The 20,854-nt window shown below is 28.6% G+C and overlaps 6 protein-coding genes across 8 annotated transcripts; 3 read left to right on the forward strand and 3 right to left on the reverse strand.

Annotated features, from left to right (window-relative positions):
- The first annotated feature begins 1,309 nt into the window (after positions 1-1,309).
- Positions 1,310-5,908, forward strand: LOC113798687 (uncharacterized). Of its 2 annotated transcripts, none has more exons than XM_075819581.1 (2): positions 1,310-1,748; positions 1,952-5,908. In XM_075819581.1, exon 2 carries the CDS (start codon positions 2,291-2,293, stop codon positions 5,612-5,614), a length of 3,324 nt encoding a protein of 1,107 aa, XP_075675696.1. In that variant the 5' UTR covers positions 1,310-1,748; positions 1,952-2,290; the 3' UTR covers positions 5,615-5,908. The 2 variants fall into 2 exon arrangements, with proteins under 2 accessions (XP_075675696.1, XP_075675697.1); XM_075819582.1 differs by having other exon boundaries at positions 1,991-5,908.
- On the reverse strand, positions 5,810-10,151 carry LOC113798661 (uncharacterized). The gene has a single exon (XM_075819580.1). The coding sequence runs from the start codon at positions 10,000-10,002 to the stop codon at positions 5,893-5,895; it is 4,110 nt and encodes a 1,369-aa protein (XP_075675695.1). The 5' UTR covers positions 10,003-10,151; the 3' UTR covers positions 5,810-5,892.
- A 219-nt stretch (positions 10,152-10,370) lies between these two features.
- LOC113798663 (potassium voltage-gated channel subfamily KQT member 1-like) lies at positions 10,371-12,392 on the forward strand. 2 transcript variants are annotated; one of them, XM_075819586.1, is made up of 4 exons: positions 10,371-11,051; positions 11,133-11,447; positions 11,514-11,752; positions 11,821-12,392. In XM_075819586.1, the coding sequence occupies exons 1-4, from the start codon at positions 10,670-10,672 to the stop codon at positions 12,337-12,339; spliced, it is 1,455 nt and encodes a 484-aa protein (XP_075675701.1). In that variant the 5' UTR covers positions 10,371-10,669; the 3' UTR covers positions 12,340-12,392. The 2 variants fall into 2 exon arrangements, with proteins under 2 accessions (XP_075675701.1, XP_075675700.1); XM_075819585.1 differs by having other exon boundaries at positions 11,133-11,752; positions 11,821-12,390.
- Positions 12,343-13,552, reverse strand: Naxd (NAD(P)HX dehydratase). The gene has a single exon (XM_027349250.2). It carries the CDS (start codon positions 13,457-13,459, stop codon positions 12,401-12,403), a length of 1,059 nt encoding a protein of 352 aa, XP_027205051.2. The 5' UTR covers positions 13,460-13,552; the 3' UTR covers positions 12,343-12,400.
- An 871-nt stretch (positions 13,553-14,423) lies between these two features.
- LOC113798664 (uncharacterized) lies at positions 14,424-16,081 on the forward strand. Its single transcript, XM_027349226.2, has 3 exons — positions 14,424-15,211; positions 15,288-15,793; positions 15,869-16,081. The coding sequence occupies exons 1-3, from the start codon at positions 14,494-14,496 to the stop codon at positions 15,998-16,000; spliced, it is 1,356 nt and encodes a 451-aa protein (XP_027205027.2). The 5' UTR covers positions 14,424-14,493; the 3' UTR covers positions 16,001-16,081.
- Positions 16,076-20,772, reverse strand: LOC113798672 (uncharacterized). Its single transcript, XM_027349236.2, has 2 exons — positions 20,558-20,772; positions 16,076-19,661 (listed from the first exon to the last, which is right to left on the reverse strand). Exon 2 carries the CDS (start codon positions 19,584-19,586, stop codon positions 16,398-16,400), a length of 3,189 nt encoding a protein of 1,062 aa, XP_027205037.2. The 5' UTR covers positions 19,587-19,661; positions 20,558-20,772; the 3' UTR covers positions 16,076-16,397.
- Positions 20,773-20,854: the final 82 nt, after the last annotated feature.

Raw genomic sequence — 20,854 nt, forward strand, 5'->3', positions numbered from 1 at the left:
GTTGATTTCTTTTAATTTTCTCCCTCTCTCTCTCTTCATGTTCTCAAAATCATAATGATAATGATTATGATGATAATAACCAATGGTAACCATACTTTCTTTTTGGATTTTCGAAAATCCAATCATTTCATTTCACCTTTCGTTAAATAATCAAATCGAATTCGAATGTTTACCAAAAACGGAAACGTCATTTATGAAGGAACAAACGAAAAAAATTCGAACCAAAAAAAAGAACTGCTCATAAATGAAATGAATTTTTGTTATTGTTGAAACGTTTCAACAAACAACAAAAATTGAAACTCTTTTTTGAAAAATTTCAAAAAATGACCAGAATTTGAATTCAAATGAATGTTTTTTCCCTCTATATTCCTTATTATCAGAGACCAAAAAAAAACACATGTAAATTACATATTTTAAAATAATAATAAATGCTTATCTAAAACAACATCAACAACATCAATGTTATGAATCATAATCAAATCATAAGTAAATATAGTAAAAATAAAATAAAATAACTTTGATGGTATCGACCTTAACTTGTGTGTTTGTGTTTGTAAAATGTTTTGCGGATGTTTACCAATGTTGTTGATTGTGATACCCAAAGCTTTATCCATTCAAAGTTTGGATTGAAAATAAAAAGTGAATGTTCGAATCAAATATTCAGTTTTTTTGAAGAAGAAAAAAAAACATGATGATAATTGTTACCATGGATCAAATAATCATTTTATTTATTTTTGAAAAATATTTTTCATCCGGAATCAAAAAATTCATCATAATATCGATTGTATCGATTGTTCGAGCAAAAAAAAATTTTTTTTATGATTCGAATCCAAATGCTAATCAATATCCTCCTGTTTTTCTCTATAATGACATTGAGATGTTTTTTTAATTGTTGTTGTTGTCTATCAGAAATTCTTTTGAAAATTGCATATTGACGATGATGATGATGATGATGATGATTTAGATCATTTATCGAACATTAAAAAGTGGTAACGAAAGAACGACGTGTTGGGCAAAGAACGGGGATGAAAATTCTCAAGAAATTTCTTTTATACCAAATAAAATCATCTCTTTGACAACCAAGAAAAAATGATGACAGGTTTTTTTACCTGAAACAAAGAAACCAAAAAAAAAAAAAATTCTCTCCCTCCTTGATTCATTGAAAAAAATACGCATAATTGAAAATCATCATCATCATCGACTCTCTCTCTCTCTCTCTCTCTCTCTCTCTCTCTCTCTCTCTCTCTCTCTCTCTCTCTCTCTCTCTCTCTCTCTTGTACATATCTTATTTTGTTGTCATATACATCCAAAATAGCTTGTTTTTTTTGTTTGTTGTTGAGATTGTCGAACATTACCATCATAATCATCGATGATTTTTGGTGGTGGTAGCAGGTTACCATGATGATAATCAAGAAAAATAACACACACACACACACAAAAGAAAAGAAAAGATTGAAATTATTGCATCAAATCAAGCAAATCCAGATAAATTTTTTTTTCCGGACGCTTGATGCACACCTTTCTTTTTTTTTGTTTGTTTGTTTGTTTCAAATTTTCAAAATTGAATCAATTTTAATCCTCATTTTTGTTTTGTCGAAATTTTGATCATCATCATCATCATCATCCTTATCATTAACCACGCACCACCATCATCCAATCAATCAATGGAATCGAAAAGAAAATCCAATCAAACAATCCCTTCAAACAATTGAAATAGATGATGAAATCTTCTATATAATTCATGTATGGTATGTATGTATACACACGCTGAATTTACAAGTACCGAATATATGTTTACATCCCTAAAATAGGCGTGGCTTATGCGTGTATGTATTTTGCAGCAGCAGCAGCCAATTGATAATTTTTTTTTAATTTATTAACACTTTCATTTTTTTTCACCTTATCTATTTTGCTATGTCTATTTCTACTCTTTCTGTGTATCTCATTGTAGATCTGCGTATCATTTTTTTTTTTTTAAATTCGTTTATAGAACAACAAAAAAAATTGCTATAAAAGTAAATTGAATTGATCATTTTCATTTTCGATGGATGAATGAAAAAAAGAAAAATTGTCCGCCTTTTCATCAAGACACACACACACACCGTGAGAACATTCAATTTTTTTTCTTCGTTTGTTCGTTGTTCAAAAAGTTACATCATTTTTTTGAGAATTATTGTTTTGGTCTTTTTCAAGTTGAATTTTTTTTACTGAATCTTTTCATCATCTTGGTCTATTCGAACAATTTGATTTTGTGTGTTTTTGTACATTTTCAATGATAAAATAACAAGATATGGCTTCAAAACGTAAATCAAAAAATATTGAACATATTATGGACAATCTACGACAACAGAATCTTAATATTTCGAATGAAAATGATTCATGTACAAAACAATTACGAATATCTGATGAAATTTTATCGAAAAATATGGCCGTTATACAATCGATTACAAATAATTTTTTTCAACAAAATTCTGTTACAAATAATAATAATAATTGTTTGTTGACCATGAATATGGATCAACAACAACAACAACGACAACGACAACAACAACAGGTGGCAGATCAATCAATTGAAACACCAACAACAACAACAACAAATGATGATATTTCAATTTATCGTGGCCTTTATCCAATCAATAAAGTAAAACAATATTTTGATAAACAAATAATTGATGGTAAAAAAAAATATATATGTTTATGGAATAATTGTCAATTTTCAACATGGAATTATTCACAACATATATCAAGACATATTTATTTAAAACATATTGGTATAAAAAAATTACAATGTAATATATTTGGTTGTGGAAAAATGTTTAAACGACCGGAATCATTAGTACAACATAAAAAAAATCATAATTGTGGTTTTGGTATCGATAATCAACGAATGAAAGATCCAAAAAATTTATGTGGTGATCGTAATATAAGACATTATTTTTCAAGACAATTAGATAATGATATTTTTGTTTATCAATGTCAATTTGGTCAATGTAAATTTCATACACATAATTCTGGTAGTATAAGAAGACATGTACATAATCAACATATTTGTCCTTTTTCAGCATCAAATAATAATAACAACAACAACAACAACAATTCAAATCAATCAAATAATAATAATTATAATAATATTCAACAACAACAACAACAACAAGAATATTCAACAACAACAACAAAAAATCATCAGAATAATAACAATATTGATGATCGAAAATCAATAATTTATTATGATGATTCAAATGATTCGAATGATCAATTATCAACATCACCATTGGCAGCAAATGTTGAAGTACAATTAAATGAATTTGATAATCAATCATATGATCCTGAACGAAGACAAATTATTCAATCAAAACCATGCGAACAACAACAAAAAAAATTACCATTATCATTATCACCATCAACAACTACAACAACAACAACAACAACAATGAATGAAGATTCATTCGAAGATTTTCCTATTGAAGATTTTGATGATATTGAAGATGATATTGATGATGATGATGATGATGATGATATCGATGTTGATGTTGATATTGATGATGATGATATTGATGAAGATATTGATGATAATCATTCAATAAATGGACAAAATCAAATTATTGAACATTTACAACAAACATCATCAATGATTCAATTAACAAATGTAGATGATGATGATGATGATGATGATGATGATTATAATAGTGAAAATGAATTGACCATTGATAATAATAATAATAATAATAAACAAAACAATATTATGGCTACTAATAATAATAATGATGATTCTAATGATAATAATCATCAGCAACAGATAAAATCACCACCATCAATAATAAATCAACAACAACCATCGAATGGTCTTTATAGTTTAAAAAATTTTCAAGGACAATTTCGTAAAGAACGTAATGAATTAAATGTTGTTGAATTTATTTGTAATCATTGTGAATTACGTGCACCATCACAGATAACACTTGTACGACATCTATGGATAGAGAATGGATATAAAAATTTTACATGCGATAATTGTGATCAAATTTTTGATAGTGAAGTTGCATTATATAAACATCGTAAAAATATACATCAACAAACATCATCATCATCATCATCGATGATAACATCATCACCGATTCCGGTTATTGCTCCAATGCAACAACAGCAACAAACATCATCAATATCCAATTTATCATCAGTTCCTGCTGCAATTTCATCATCATCATCATCATCATATTTGCCACAAACAATTGTTCAACAACCAATATCATCTATATCATCATCATCGAACAATGATAATTCGATGAATGTTTTACAACAGCAACAACAGGATTCAATAATGAATTCAATGAATTTTAAAGAACAATTTGAACAATTCTTGATGTTTATACAATCACAACAACAGCAACAATTATTCTTACAACAACAACAACAATCGCAAACACTTTTGAATGGTATGAATCAATCGGTTATTGAAGAATTATTAAAATCTCAGCAGCAACAACAACAACAACAACAGCAACATAGATATGATCAACAAACATTATCAACACAAACATCCAATTTAACAATGTTTGATAGAATAAAAAATCCAGATGGTTCAAATGAATTTCGTTGTCGAATATGTCAATCATATATTGTACGTTGTAGACAATCAATAAAAAAACATATGAAAAAATATCATTCACAACAACAACAATCGTCAACAACAATGATATTACCAATGCAAAAATTATCATCACAACAACAACAAAAAGAACAACAAATTGAAAATCAACAACAACAACAACCGGATGAAGAAGAATTATATGATAATAATAATAATAATATTAATATGGAAATTGAATCAAATGAATCAATTCCAGATGATTTAAATTCTGAACAACAACAACAACAACATCAAAATAATAACGGTAATAATAGTCGTGATAAGAATGGTCTTTATTCATTGAAAAAATTTCCCGGTTATTTTCGTCGTGAACGTATGCCTGATGGTTCACCTGGTCATCAATATGTTTGTTTAAAATGTTTTGATGGACAAACATATGCAACAAAATCACAAGCATCAATGATTCGTCATATTTGGCAACATAAACCACAAAATTTTCATTGTCAAATTTGTTCATTTCCATGTGAAAATGAATTTGCATTATATAAACATAAGAAAAAAGAACATCCAGAATCAACTAGTCAACATAATCGTACAAAATCATCATCATCATCATCATCAAATCGTAATATAGTATCATCAAAATCAATAAATCATCAACCACCACCATCATCATCATCATCATCACCGTTAATGGAAAATATTATTCAACAACAACATCAACATTCTTCATCATGGATAAATCTTGATGAACAGATTAATCCAATTTCATTGGTCAAACATATTATGAATAATGAAGGTGATGACCACGATGATGACGACGACGAAGATGATCAGAATTTTACCGACATCAATTCATCATTAATGATCAATCAAAATCAACAACAATCACACACCAACAAACAAGCAAAAACATCAAGAAGAAATCTTCAATTTAAAACATATAAATATAATCAATCACCATCATCATTACAAATCGATAATGATGATGATGATTATGATGACGATGATGATGATGAAGAAATTTAATTTAATCTAATCGAATTTAATTATTCTTATTTGTAAATATTTGTTACATCACACATTTAATTTATCTATTTTTGTTTCAATTTCAAAAAATTATTCACCAATGATGTGCCTTAATAATTTTATTTTTCTCAATCCTATCCCATTCAATATACAGAAGAACATTTGGGGATTCCAATTCGGGATGGACGCTAGTCATTTTTTTTTTTTTTTTTGTTTTTATTTTTGATTTCGTTTTGCAAAAATTGAATGAATTTTCATGAATTAAAAAAAAGAATTTATCATTTTTTCTTTTTACTAGTATTACCATCATTCTTTTTTTTAGACATTGCTTTTGTTTTGATTAAACCATCAATACTATCATTAGTACCTGTTATTGTTTTTTGTTTTCCGGTTTTTTTATTCATTGTTGTTTGACGTTTATTTTTTTTCGATTTTGATGATGTACGTCTTGGTGATGTTCTTGGTATTGTTGCCGTTGTTTTTGTTGCTGGAGAATTTTTCATCATAAATTCATTTTGTTTTATTGTTTTACGTTGTTGTTTGGAAAATGGTGATTTAAGATTTTTTTTACTTTTACTTGCGGATGGTGATAATTTTATTGCTACTTTACTTGGTAAATGTACCTTGATTTTTTGTACCATCAATATTGATGATGCTGATTTCAAATCTTGTTTTGAAGCTTTTCTTGGTGAATGTTTCAATTTTTTACTTATACTCTTAATTGATGAAGCTAATTTTGCTTTTTTACTAAAACTTTTAATTGATGGAGATGGTTTCCCTTTTTTACCACTTCTGGGTGTTGGTGATAATTTGTTTTTTTTACTGCGACTTTTTGTTGATGGTGATACCTTTCCCGGAATAATTACCTTAACCTTTTGTAATGATGGCGATATTGGTGGTGTTATTTTTTTCTTTTTCGATTTTGATGATTTTGATTTTGTTGTTTTCGCTGTTGGTATTGATTTAGTTTGTAATGATTGTGATGATGATGATGATGGTGAGCGTTTTATTACTTCAAATTTACTTTTCTCCAATTTCAAACGACTAGCAGAAGGTCGTTTTTTTAAAATATCAACAGGTTTTGGTGATAATGATTTTCGTCGTACAACTTGTTTTTTTATTGTATGAGTTTTTTTCATCACTGTAATTGTTGCTTTTGATGTTTTAGGTTTCAATAAACTAATTGTTTTTTTTGATGATCGTCGTGATCTTGTTTTCGGTGTTTTTGTTGGCACTTTTAATTTCAATTCCATTTCAATCGTTGTTTTACCACCCGTTTTTCTTTTACTTTTCTTTGATTTTGATTTTGATTTTTCTACTTTAAATTTCGTCAATGATAATTTTGATTTTGATTTTTTGCTTTTCTTCGATTTTGATCGCGATTTCACTTTCATTAATGACGATTTTGGTTTTACTTCCATTTTACTTTTCATCAATGATGATTTCGGTTTTTCATCCAACTTAACTTTGGTCAATGATGATTTAGATTTTAATTTTTTACTTTTCTTCGATCTTGATCTCGATTTTTCTTTCATTATTGACGATTTCGGTTTTTCATCCAACTTTATTTTCGTCAATGATAATTTCGATTTCGATTTTTTACTTTTCTTCGATCTTGATTTCGATTTTTGTTTCATTATTGACGATTTTGGTTTTTCATCCAACTTACCTTTCATCAATGATGATTTCGGTTTTTCATCCAACTTGACTTTGGTCAATGATAATTTTGATTTAGATTTTTTACTTTTCTTCGATCTTGATTTCGATTTTTCTTTCATTATTGACGATTTCGGTTTTTCATCAAACTTGACTTTTAACAACGATAATTTTGATAAAGATTTTTTACTTTTCTTCGATCTTGATTTCGATTTTTCTTTCATTATTGACGATTTTGGTTTCTCATCCAACTTAACTTTTAACAACGATAATTTGGATTTCGATTTTTTACTTTTCTTTGATCTTGATTTCGATTTTACTTTCAGTAATGTCGATTTTGGTTTTAATTCCATTTTGCCTTTCTTCGATATTGATTTAGACTTTTCAATTTTAGCTCCCATCTTTAAAGATTTAGGTTTTCCATCCAACTTTACTTTCAACAATGACAATTTAGATTTAGATTTCAATTTTTTACTTTTCTTCGATGATCTTGATCTCGATTTTACTTTCAACAATGATAATTTAGATTTAGATTTTTTACTTTTCTTCGATGATCTTGATTTCGATTTTTCTTTCATCAATTTTGGTTTTTCATCCAACTTGTCCTTCATCAATGCAGATTTTGATTTTACATCTGTTTTGATTTTCATCAATGATAATTTGGATTTGGATTTTTGGCTTTTACGTTTCGACGATTTTGATGATGTTGATCTTTTCTTTCTTTTTGATGGTGATACCGTTGGTTCTATTGCTGTTTTCATTGAAGATGGTTCGGTTTCTGTTGTTGTCGGTGTTGAAGATGATTCGGTTTCTGTTGTTGTTGCTGTTGTTGTTGGCGATGGCGATAATTTTCCTCCACTATCCGTTGCCGATGATGACAAAGTATGAAATTCTTGTTTTTTCATATGTATAGTCAACAATGGTTCATTTAATTGAGATATAGAATGTGAATGTTCTTGTTTACCATCATCAACAGTAACAATACCATCAGTAACAATACCATCAGCAGTGATTTTAGGATCCGGTTCTTTTGTAACATTAGTAGTATCGATAATTTCTATTGGTTTTCCATCTTTCATCAATTCTACGGTTGTTTTTACTTCTATCTTAAAATCATTTAATTTTCCTGGTAATTCTATCGGATCTGTTGATTGTTTACTTTTAATTATAGAAGTTTTTAATGATGATGGTTTTGTTGATTTTGTTTCCGAGATTGGTTGAGATTTACGCGATATAACTAATTGTATTGTATCATCATCTTGTTTTGATTTTTCGCCCATTTTTTCTGGAATAATTTTAATCGTAATAATATCAGGAGATGATAATTTAGATGATTTAGTTTTTGGACTTGTTCTTTCAATCATTACTTTAAATGATTTTGGTTTCTTTTCGGGCAGTTTGATTGGTGAAGTAACTTTGGTTGTTTTTTTCGGATGAACATTAATTGGACCAGGTATCGGTTGAATTTGATCATCGGTTTGTTTTTGATGTTGTTTTTGTTGACGTTTTTGTTCATACAATTCACGAATACGATCTTTTAGAAGTTCGATTTGTTTTGTTTGTTGTTCGGTTAGTTTTATTTGTTTTTCATTTTGTTTTATTGATTGTTCGATTTGTTTTGCTAACTCTTCAATTTGTTTTTTCGATTGTTTTGGATGTGTTTTTGGTGAAATTCTATGAGTTTTTCGTTTACTTTTACTTTTAATGGGCGATAATGATGATTTTGATTTCCTTTTTTTACTAGACGAATATGTTATTTTTGATTTTCTTGTTTTACCAGACGATAATGATATTTTTGATTTTCTTGTTTTACCAGACGATAATGATGTTTTGGATTTTTTTGATTTACCAGGCGATATTGATGTTTTTAATGATTTTGTTGAACTTTTAGATTTTGTTATAGTCATTGTTGTTTTACTTTTACTTTTATCGGCAGATCGTTTTGATGTTATACGGTCTTTTTTCATAACCGAAGCATGTTGTTCAAGTAGATCTAAACCGGAAACTTGAACTTCTTTCATACCACGTATATCATTTGTTGATGTTTTACTTGTAAACAAAAATTTCATCGATATTCGACAATCAAGATCCGGTATCATTGCAATCCAACGATAATCACAAATTATAACCGATAATGTACCACATAATACTTCAACAATACAATCAGAACGTAAACGTTTTTCTTTTATTTCCCAACCAAATTTATCCGAATATTGACCAAGTGATATATTACCTTTAACTTCTAAATGATTTTGAAAAACACCTTCGGCCATTGTTTTTGCATCGAAACGAAATCCATAATATGTTTCACCTAATACAGTAACTTCACCCGAATTTTTCGGTATAATTAATGCTGAAACTTGATTTGATTTATCGATTGTTTGCAATAGATAACTACGATCAGCCATCATATATGCATCATCAATTAAAAATGGTAACCAACCGATTTCACCGGTTGATCGTCGAATACGATTATATGGTATAATTGAACGAAATTCATTAGCCATTGTACCGGTAAAAACACCCATCGGTCGAATGAATATTGTCGCCATCTTGTAGTAGATAATGAATTCACGAAATATTGGTTTTGCAGTTGGATTCATTCGTAGTTGAAATATATATTGATCAAATTTACTTTTTAATCTATAATAATAATCTTGTAAACAACCACGATGTGATGCTTTTGGTGATTTTGGTCGTGATTTTGTTTTGGATTCTTTTGCTTCTAACATTTTCTTTTGTTGTTGTTGTTGTTGATGATGATAATGATGATGATAATGTTTGTTTCGATTTGTTTTTCAAATTTGTTGTTCGTTTCGTCAAACACTTTATTTTCAAACACAATTCACAGTTACTAATTTTTTCGATTCCAACGAAATATTGATCAACATTTATATTGAAGTTTTTCGAATAATATTTTCTTTTGTTGTTGAAACAATCCAAAAAAACGAAACAAAATTCTATTCGAATCGAATCCATTCTCTCAGCAGCAACAACAACTTTAAAATTCGATTCGAATTCAATTACAATCGATAACAATCGATTCTATGAAACGATTCTATGAATGATGGAAATTCAATTTTTTACCATTTCAAAATTTTATCTCTCCATAAATCCTATCGATCTTAAAATAGATTTAAAAAAAAACAAAAATTTTATGATAATAACCAATAATTTTTATTACAATTATCTTACTTTTGTAATCATCTTTTTTTTAAAAAAAGAAAATAAAATAAAATAAAATATAAAGTCTTGTCAATGACTACTACTATTATTATTTATTGTTGTCATCATTATCATCATTAATCGGGTTGGACTTCATACTTTTCATTTGATTATTTTCATTTTTTTTTCTTTTGTTGGTCTTTGAAAATCTTTTCTTCTTTTTCTAAAATCATAATGTTTATTTCCATTTTACGAAAAAAATTTCTAAAAGTAAAAATATTATCATTCAAAAATTTACAATCAATGAATGGAAAATTGGATCCATCGAAAATGATCAATGATGATGATAATGATGAACAGGTTAAAGATGTTGAAAATTATGCAGCAAATTCTTTGCCAACAAAAAAAACCTCGATGCCTAAAACTAATCATCATCACCGTAGTAATCATCATAATCATGATCATCGACCATTATTAATACCATATATGCCAAAACGTATTATAGTTTATAATTTTCTTCGAAGGCCAAATAATTTTCATGCAATTATGTATCATGTTTCATTGATTATTTTAATTATTATTTCATTACTTTGTTTTGCAGTTGCAACTATTCCAGGTATGTGATGTAAATTCTCAACATTGTTATTGATTTGTTTATAATTTATTTTTTTTCTTTTTTAAAAAAACGAATGAACAGAATTAACTGAATCAATTCGTCCAATTTCAATCATATTCGATTCATTAATCTGTATGTTTGTTATTGGTGAATCGGTTGCCATTTATTGGTCATCAAGTTGTCAACCAAAATATCAAGGAATTAATGGTCGTTTAAGATTTTTACGTTCATTTTCCGGTTTATTTGATATAATGATTTTATTTGTTACATTAACAATTGCTTATTGTCATTATACTGATCATAAATTTTATACTGTTAATGATAAATATTGGCTATTTTTAAGACTTGGTCAATGGTTGCATATATTACGTATGGGTGAACGTTTTAAACCATGGCGTATGTTAACATCAGTTATATGGCAACAACGTTATCAATTTTTAATCACATTCTATATGTGTTTAGTATGGCTTATATTTGTTACATTTGTTATGTTTCTTGCTGAACAAACACAAAATCAAACTGATTTTACATCATTACCAAAAACATTTTGGTGGTCAATTGTTTCATTATTTACAATTGGTTATGGTGATATGACACCAGCTACCAATTTAGGTAAAGTTTTAGCATCAATTTTTTTCTTTTTATTCATCTTTAAATTTGCATTACCGGCCGGTGTTCTAAGTACCGGATTAGCACTTAAGGTATTCGAATTAATTTTCATTAATTTCATTTTTATTTATGTCATATTTTTTATTCTGGTCATTTCAAGATTCAAGAACAACAACGTTGTCGTCATATAAGTCAACGACGTTTAGCTGCTGTACGTTTTATTAAATTAGCATGGCGTTATTTTCATTATCGTAAACATGAACATGCAGCCGTATTTTCACGTCGAAAACGTTATTCAACAATGAATAATAATAATAATAATAATGATGTTCAACGTATAAATCCACCGGAAATTGTCTGTATTCGTTTTATAATTACATTACAATTTCTATTGGCAAGACGTAGATTTCGTCGTGCTATGCGTCCATATGATTTTGGTGATATTATGGAACAATATACTGTTGGACATGAAGAATTAATCTGTCAAGTTGATCGATTATATTTACAAATTGATCGTCTTGAAAAACAAATAAAACAAAATCAAGAAATACTTGAAATTGTTGAACAACAAACAAAATTAACAGCTAAAATTCTTGAAAATAAATTTGAAAAATTTAAAGTTTCAAAAATTTCCACCATAGAAAATGATCAAAATAAAATAGAATCACATGAAAGATAGATATTTTTCTTTAAAAAATGATTTTTATTTCAAAAAAAATAATAATTTAATAATAATAATTTTAGTCAACAGGATATAATGTGGTAAAAGCATTTTTAATCTCTTTAATAAGATCAGTGGTTGTTGTACTTCGTGCCTGTTTTTGAAATGCTAATCGTGCACAACGTCTTGTTAACATTGATGCTGCTAAACAGGCTAACAATGTTGGTGAATAATTTTGATAAATTGATGATGAACCAGAAATTTGATTCGATTCGAATGCTTTATGACTCCAATGTGTAAATGTACCTAATGCACCGGATAGTAAATCACCTTGACCACCACAACGACGATTACTTCCCTGTTCACGACATGCATAGGTGATTAAACCATTCGATATAATATCAACTGGACCTTTTCGTAATATGGTAATATGACCAAGTGTTTTTGCTAATAATTCAACAGCCGATCGTGCGTCATCATCACCAACATTTTTGTTTGATAGTTTTGAATCCGATCGAAACACTGCAGAATATAGTCGATCAAATTCAGCTACATTCGGCGTCAATATTGCCGATGTATAGCTACGAACAATTTCCGGACATTTTGATATGAAATATAAGGCATCAGCATCCAATACGATTGGCATGTTTCGTTCTTTAACCTGTGCGATTACCGTACCAATGTTTGACAATATTTGATCATTACGGCCTAGTCCTGGACCAATAACAAGTACATGTAATTTCGGTAAAATTGCATTAAAATCATCAAGAAAATTTGGTTGATCCAAAACTGGATATACAATCAATTCTGGACTATATGATTTGATTACCGATGCTGAATCTGAACTACAAAAAATATATGATAAATCAGCACCGGTTTTCATAGCGCTTATTGCAGAAAAATATGGTGCACCAGTATATTCTCGTGAACCACCAATTAATCCAATACGACCAGCTTGACCTTTATGAAATTCAGGTTGTAATGGAGGAATGATTGAACAAATCATCTGTCGAAATTCACTAAATTCTTCGTCATTGTTTTGCAAATTATTCTGAATGTCATTATCCAATTCAGCTTTGGACTTTTCAATTGGCTGATTCTGTTGTTGTTGTTGATTATTATTATCATCATCAGACATCTTTTATTCAATTTATTTAACAATTTTAATGATTCAAAATATTTGATTTTATTTAAAAAAAAACAAAAACACGAAAATTGTTGATCAATTATGTCCAAAACAAAACAAAAACGATTCAACCAGACGTTTGCTGTCAAAATAGCATATATTTTGAATTTTGAATTGGCGCAAAAAAATTATTGATTTTTATTAATTCGGTAAATAAATGAAATGCACTTGACTTTATTTTTTTGTTCCATGGAAAAACTCAATATGAATAATGATAATGATATGATTTCCTGTCACATCTTGCGTGATCTTTTAGATTGTCGTTATTCCTCTATTCTTCATAATGAGCTATTTGACAGCTTTATTACAAGGTAATTATTCAACTATAATTTAATTTCTCAAACAAAACAAAAACAAGCCATTTATAATTTTTGTTTTATTCATTTTTTCAATGGAAAAATAAAATTTATTCATATCAAAACAAAAATGAAATTAATTTCGTATTTTTTTATTCTGAAAAATTTCCCTTTGTTTCAATTAAAGTTTTACGCCATTATACGACTTATTACAATTCCAAAGGAATAATTGATTTTTTATTCATAAAAAAAAGTTTCTTTTCTTTTTTAAATTATCCTTTAACTTTTAACATTTTATCCAGCTGCGTAATAAAGAAGCAAAACAGCAACAGGAGGAAAAAAATTATTATTTAAACTCAATGATAATGAATAAATTTCATTTCATTAAAAAAAAACAAATCAAAACAAAACAAAATTTTCTTCGAAATTTGTGTGTGTTTGCGAAATTGCGTGACCATTACAGAGAAATTCAAAACAACATGAATTTTCCAATTTTTTCAGTCCATAATCATAATTATTATTCTTCTTCTTTCAAAATGACAATTTCTGTTGAATTTCTTTTTTTGATGAAAAGAAAATTTTCTCTTCTGTATATAATGATGGTGATCGGTTAGGTTTTTGTGGTTATTTTGTTTTAATCATTTTTTTTTGTGTTTGCAGAACGAAAAAAAATGATATTCTTCTGAAAAAATGAATTATATTTTAGATTTGGAAACAAAATTATGGAAACGATTGATGCATAATAAATATTATCGAAATTTTAATAATCATTTTTATTATTTTTATCATTATGATGATTATATTCGTCAATTTCATAGACCAAAACAACAACAACAACAAAAGCAACGACATCAGTCTTCGCATAAATATGATTGGGAACAAATTGATTATGATCAAATTGATTTTAATGATAATCGACAAATAAAACGATCATTTTGGAATGTAATATTACCTGGTTTAATGTCAACAATACAAACAATTGGTGCTGGTCTTTATGTAATCAAACCAGATTATTTTCGAAAATTTGCATTTATCGGTACATTTGAAAGATTTAATCCATCTGAAGGACGTGAATATTTTCTTACAGCATGGACTATTGCTGCATTTTCTGTTGTTATTATGATGTTTTATTGTTTACCAACAAGGGCAAAAAAATTTCAATTTTTACGTATATTACGTTTAAATGAAAATAATAATCATTATTTGGATGATGATGAATTCAAACGATTTAAACAATTACGTGAACGTATTTTTTCAATTGTACGAACATTTGCATTAATTATTGAATTAGTAAATCCATTTGGTTTTATACCAATAATCATTGAACTTGAAGCATATAAAATTTCAATGTTTTGGACAATTATATGGTTTATTATTGTACATGTTAATCTTTGGTATCTATCTGTAGGTAATGTATTTAAAAATTACAAAATTATTATTATTTATTTATAATTTAAATAACAACTAAATTAAAAAAAAATTAGCTCAATATTTTGGACCAATATTTGTATCATTATTACAATATTATTTTCGTTTACGACAACGTAATCTAAAAAAACGTTTAATACGTTTACAAAAAAATTTTCAACAATATAATCAATTGGATGATCAACAACAATTAATCAATCAAAGAATATTATTTAGACAAATTAATGTTGAAATTTATCGTATTAATCGTTTATATGGTAAATTACGACAGGAAATTTATTCGGCAAGTAAACAATTAAGACGATTTGTAACAACAATATTTATTGATCTTAGTTTACAAGCAACATATCTTATATCGGTTGTTGTTTATACAAAATTAGCACCAGCAATAACATTAGTTATTTTACAAATAACAACCGGTGTAACAACAATGTTAATTATTTTTATGTATAGTTCATCGATGCTTGAATATGAAGATAGAAAATTTTTTACTATCAAACAACAATGTCTTAATTTTTTCTATTTAAAACGTAATATTGTTACATCGAAAAATTTGATCAAGGTTTGTTTTGTATTTTTTTCATTCTTCATTATAATGATCACCTTTTGTTTTTCTATCTGAATATTATTTATCCAGTTTGGTACACCAATCGAACGATCATTTGGTTTTACATTGATACATGATATTGTTATTAGTTCAAGTTTATCCGTTAATGTTTTCATTAATATTAGTTCATTTTTCTTTTTGATTTCAGCACATATTCGTTGATTTCACATCTACCTTCAAATAATAATTTTCTTTGCAGTAAATTTCACTTTTTTTTCAAAATAAAATTTATTCATATTTTGCCGAATCAAAATTCTTGTTTTTATTCATTTTTTTATTAATAATTTTATCGAAACAAAAATGAAAATTTATGAGAAACAAATGGATAGAGTGAGAGATAGAGAGAGGGAAAAATGTAAAAAAAAGAAACATCATAATTTGAAAAAAATTGACAAAATTTTTGTTGTTGTTGTTGTTGTTCAATGTTGTTTGTAAATTTCCAAAATCAAATAAAAATGGATGATAATGATGGAAAAGAAATACAGATATTTAAATAATTAATAGAAAAAAAAGGAAAAAAGAAAATTAATTTGTTTCATCTCTATTCTCTCTCTCTTTTTCATAAAAATGTTAGATAAATTTTACGATCATGTAAATATTGTTTATCCAATGTACGAATAGCATGTTCAGCATCTAAACGTGAATGAAATTGAATTTGTGCTTCTTGTCCATCCAAATTGTTAGGATCATTCAATGATGATGATGATGATGAATCATTTGATGTTGATGGACGAATTTTTATTCGATTCGGTGTTATATGATAATCATCAAAAAATCTACATAAATCATCAATATTTGTTTTAAATGAAATATTTTTCATTAATAATATTGATGATTTATCGAATATCGGTGCCGATTGACCATTATTATTATTTCCTCCTCTTGGACCTGGTCCACCACGACGATATTTTCCTCCATGTGATTTATTTGGTGGTAATGAAGGTATTCCTGATGCTGATGGTGGTCCTCTTGGTGGTGGAACACTTGCTCGAACAACTTCATATGCTACCGGACGAATATTAACACGTTCACCAGCTAAACGTGCACCACTCATATCTAATGCACGATTTTGATCTTCTTTAGTTAAAAATTCAACAAATGCTTCACCAGCATTCATTTTATCTGTTGTTAACATTATATGTACAGCATAAGTATCGATATTAGATTTAGCAAAAAATTGTTTCAAATCCGGTGTGCTAACATGTTTTCCAAGACCACGAACCAATACACAATGTGTAAATGGACCTTGATGATGATGATGATTGCCACCACCACTTCCGCCATATGACGGCGGTGGTGGTGGTGGTGGTCCACCTCCTCGGCTACCACCACTATTATTACCACGCATAAATTTTGGCGGTGGTGGTGCACTTGGCAGATGATAAGTTGGTCCAAATTTTTCATATAATATCCATGGTATTAATTCAATATATCGATGTCCCATATTTCTCATATTATAATTCATTGCATGATCAACATCTTGACGATCATGAAATTCAACATAAGCATTACCAGTTGGTTTATTACGGCTATCAAATTCAATTTCAATATGAAATAATTTGATCGGATCAAAGAAATGTGCAACATCTTTTGTTGTACAATTTGCGAATGGTAATCCTTTCATAAATAAAGCATTATCCTTACAACGTGGTTGATATTTACCACGATGATGATGATGATGATGATGATTTGAACTATTATGATGATGAGACGATGATGATGATGATTGTGATGACGATGATGATGGTGGTGGTGGACCCATACCACCATTAAATTGTGATGAAGATTGTTGTAATGATGATGATGATGATGGTGGTGGTGGACCACGACCAAATGAGCCAATTTCTTCCGGTGAATTTCTATATGTTGGATAATTATCCAATGATGATCGATATGGATCTGATTGTGGTGGAGGTAATGTATTTTTACGTTGTTGTCCAATTGTCGTTGATGCTGATGAATTTGATGGCGGAGGATTTGCTATTAATGGTGGTGGTGGTGGTTGTTGAAGCAATGGACCATTATTATTATTATTATTGATGATTGTTGATGAATTTTGACCAATATTACTATTATTATTATTATTATTATTACCTAAATCATCTAATGGTTGTACTTGTATACGTCGATCACCCATATAACGATTATTAAATGTTAATGCTTGTTCCCATTCTTTTGGTGAACCAAAACGTACCAATGCAATACCAGTTGGAAATCCTTTTGAATCATAAAATATTTTGATATTATCTTCATCAAGATATAATGGTTGAAAAAATTTTATCAAATCTAATGATTTTACATTGAATGGTAGATCATTCAATTGTAATGTAAACATTTGTTGTGGTGGTGGTTGTTGTTGCTGTGAAGTTGGTGGCCGAATCAATTGTTGTTGTTGCTGCTGCTGAGATTGGTGTGGCATCATCGGCATTGTTGATGGCTGACCATATGCAGATGATAAAGGTTGTGATTGTTGTTGTTGCGGTAGTTGATGAATCGAATCCATTTTTCGGTTATTAAAATCATTCGATATGACAGATGTTTGACGATAATTATTATTATCATTATTATTCCATCCTCCACCTACAACTCCTCCTCCTTGTATTGTTATTCCTTGTTGTCCTATTCCTGTTCCTCCTACAATTCCTCGATCACCACCACCACCACCTAAACTACCATCCATCATTGTATTGTTATTAATATTTGATGCACCTGGCATCGGTCGATATTGTGATCCACCAAATGATTGTTGTGATTGATATTCTCTTGATTCTTGCTGTTGTTGTTGTTGTGATGGCTGTGGATAATTTGTATAACGTATATCCATATTATTTCCACTTGTTTGTGGAACAAAATTCGATGAATGTATTTGTGTTGATGATGATGGTGATATCTGTGATGTTGATGATGACACTGATGGTTGTAATGATCGTATCAATCCAGTTTGCATTGTATTTTTATTCATATCTGAATAACGTTGATTCATTGATGGATGAATATCCGAACCAGTACGATTTGTTGGTGGACTACGGCTACGGCTACGACTACGTCCACGATATTGTAATTCTTGACGATCATTTTGTCGATGACCATAAGCAACGTTAGGACCACTACGTTGATAATCATTTGGTGTTGGTTGCGATTGTGGCTGCGTTTGTGATGATGATTGAGGTGGTGGTGGCGGATATCTAACTGTTTGTGATGGACCAACACCACCAGGATAATATCCACTTGTAGCAACTGGATTTGTTGATGATGCTAATGATGGTTGAATTTGTACTGCTGGCGGATATTGTGTAGTGGGATAATTACCAATCGGATGTGTTGGATATTGTTGTGGCTGTATTGATGATGATGATGGTGGTGGTAATTTTTGCGGTGAAGATTGTTGTACCGGTATATTTGTTGGAACAACAGAAGCAGCTGGAGCAGCAGCATTTGGATTCATTGTCGTTTTTGTTGATGATGGTAATATCGATATTGTTTGATTACGTGCAGCATCAATAACACGTTGCATTTCATTTCTTGAACTTAATAATAATTTTATTCTTGAACCTTTTATTAAATTTCCATTACGTTCCATTGCTTGTCTAGCATCTTCATCATTTGCAAATGCAATAAATGCATCACCATTTTCACCACCAACAATATGTACACCACCATCCGGTATTTGTAAACCTTGAAAAAATCTTCGTATATCCAATGAATTTGCTTCCAATGGTAGATTCTGTAATCGTATTATAATCGACATTTTTTGTCTTTTTGTTCTATGTTCTCCCTTCCTCGTAAATAAACCGAAAAAAAGAAACAGAAAATCTTCGTTTTCCTGTAAAAAAAATTTCAATTGAATAAAATATGATATTTCTTTTTCAACAAAACAAAAAAAATAAATAAATAAATAAAAATAAAATCAAAAAAATGTATCCCTAATGTGTCTGAATGTATGATTAAAATTATTTTTTTTACAAATTTGGAAAAATTATTATTGTTTTTTTCAATGGTTTGTTAGATTTGGCGTTTGTTAAATTAAGATTGACACACAACACACAAAAACTGATTGATTTGATTGACTGAATTTGAAGATCCAAAGTTTTTTTCTCATCAAAACATCATTGTGTTTTTGAAATCCTTGTTATTTTCAAAAAAAAAATTTCGTTTTGCCAATAATTATGGGAAAATCAAAGAATCCAAAACCGTACGAAATCGTTTCGAATGTTACCTTCTCTCCTGTTTATATATTCTGATATTTTCCAACAAACCAAAACAAAAAATTATTACAATATTTGCCTTATTTGGGAATCAATTAAGGGAATTTTTTTTCTTTGTTTCTGTTGTTGTCGAAATGTATAAAAATGTTCGATTTAAAACTATATATTTTCCGATGATCGTATTTTGATTCGATAGAAAAAAAATTGAAAAAAATCTTCTTGCCAATGTTTAATTATAGTATCCGGGGATGATACAGATGTCAATCAAAAATTAATGTTCCGAAAATGATTTTGAAAAAAAAAGAAAACATTTATAAATTTCATCACGAAATTGAAGAAAAAAAAACACACAAAAACAAAACGTTGATTGATTGATTGAGAAAAAAGTTGTTCGAAATTCTTTTGCTTTTTATTAATTTATTAATTTTCAAAATCCTGTATCCTTTTTCTTTGTCCAATCGTTCTGTATATTAATTCCGTTATTTTGAAAATGATTATCTAAATGAAACATTACCCGATCGAAACAATTCCCCCTTTATCCGTATATATTTGTTGTTGATTATAATAAAGTGAAAATCTTTTTCAGTTCCAAAAACTTTGAAGAATAGATTACGTGAAAAAAATTAGATTCGATTCAATGATGATTGTTATTTTTGTTTGGGATTGGAAAATAAATTGTAAAAAAAGCGAAAAAAACAACAAATGGAAATCGAGTGAGCCAAACAATGAGCCAAAAACACATTCAACATTTTCAATACGTAAAATAAGGAAAAGAGCGAAAGAACGCCGCCGTTAAAAAAAAATTAATCGA

This window comes from Dermatophagoides pteronyssinus, unplaced genomic scaffold (assembly GCF_027571235.1).
Source record: "Dermatophagoides pteronyssinus isolate colony J.1.1.1.1 unplaced genomic scaffold, Derpt_VIB-CSIC_2022.12 sq0004, whole genome shotgun sequence".
Taxonomy (NCBI): Eukaryota; Metazoa; Arthropoda; class Arachnida; order Sarcoptiformes; family Pyroglyphidae; genus Dermatophagoides; species Dermatophagoides pteronyssinus.

What these genes read in the sequence shown, in the direction of transcription:
- LOC113798687 (XM_075819581.1), top strand. Translation starts at nt 2,291, where the DNA reads ATGGCTTCAAAACGTAAATCAAAAAATATTGAACATATTATGGACAAT.
- LOC113798661 (XM_075819580.1), bottom strand. Translation starts at nt 10,002, where the DNA reads ATGTTAGAAGCAAAAGAATCCAAAACAAAATCACGACCAAAATCACCA.
- LOC113798663 (XM_075819585.1), top strand. Translation starts at nt 10,670, where the DNA reads ATGTTTATTTCCATTTTACGAAAAAAATTTCTAAAAGTAAAAATATTA. An exon ending in TGCAGTTGCAACTATTCCAG is followed by an intron (nt 11,052 to 11,132) that starts GTATGTGATGTA and finishes ACGAATGAACAG; the next exon opens with AATTAACTGAATCAATTCGT. An exon ending in GTACCGGATTAGCACTTAAG is followed by an intron (nt 11,753 to 11,820) that starts GTATTCGAATTA and finishes GGTCATTTCAAG; the next exon opens with ATTCAAGAACAACAACGTTG.
- Naxd (XM_027349250.2), bottom strand. Translation starts at nt 13,459, where the DNA reads ATGTCTGATGATGATAATAATAATCAACAACAACAACAGAATCAGCCA.
- LOC113798664 (XM_027349226.2), top strand. Translation starts at nt 14,494, where the DNA reads ATGAATTATATTTTAGATTTGGAAACAAAATTATGGAAACGATTGATG. An exon ending in TCTTTGGTATCTATCTGTAG is followed by an intron (nt 15,212 to 15,287) that starts GTAATGTATTTA and finishes AAAAAAAATTAG; the next exon opens with CTCAATATTTTGGACCAATA. An exon ending in CATCGAAAAATTTGATCAAG is followed by an intron (nt 15,794 to 15,868) that starts GTTTGTTTTGTA and finishes TTATTTATCCAG; the next exon opens with TTTGGTACACCAATCGAACG.
- LOC113798672 (XM_027349236.2), bottom strand. Translation starts at nt 19,586, where the DNA reads ATGTCGATTATAATACGATTACAGAATCTACCATTGGAAGCAAATTCA.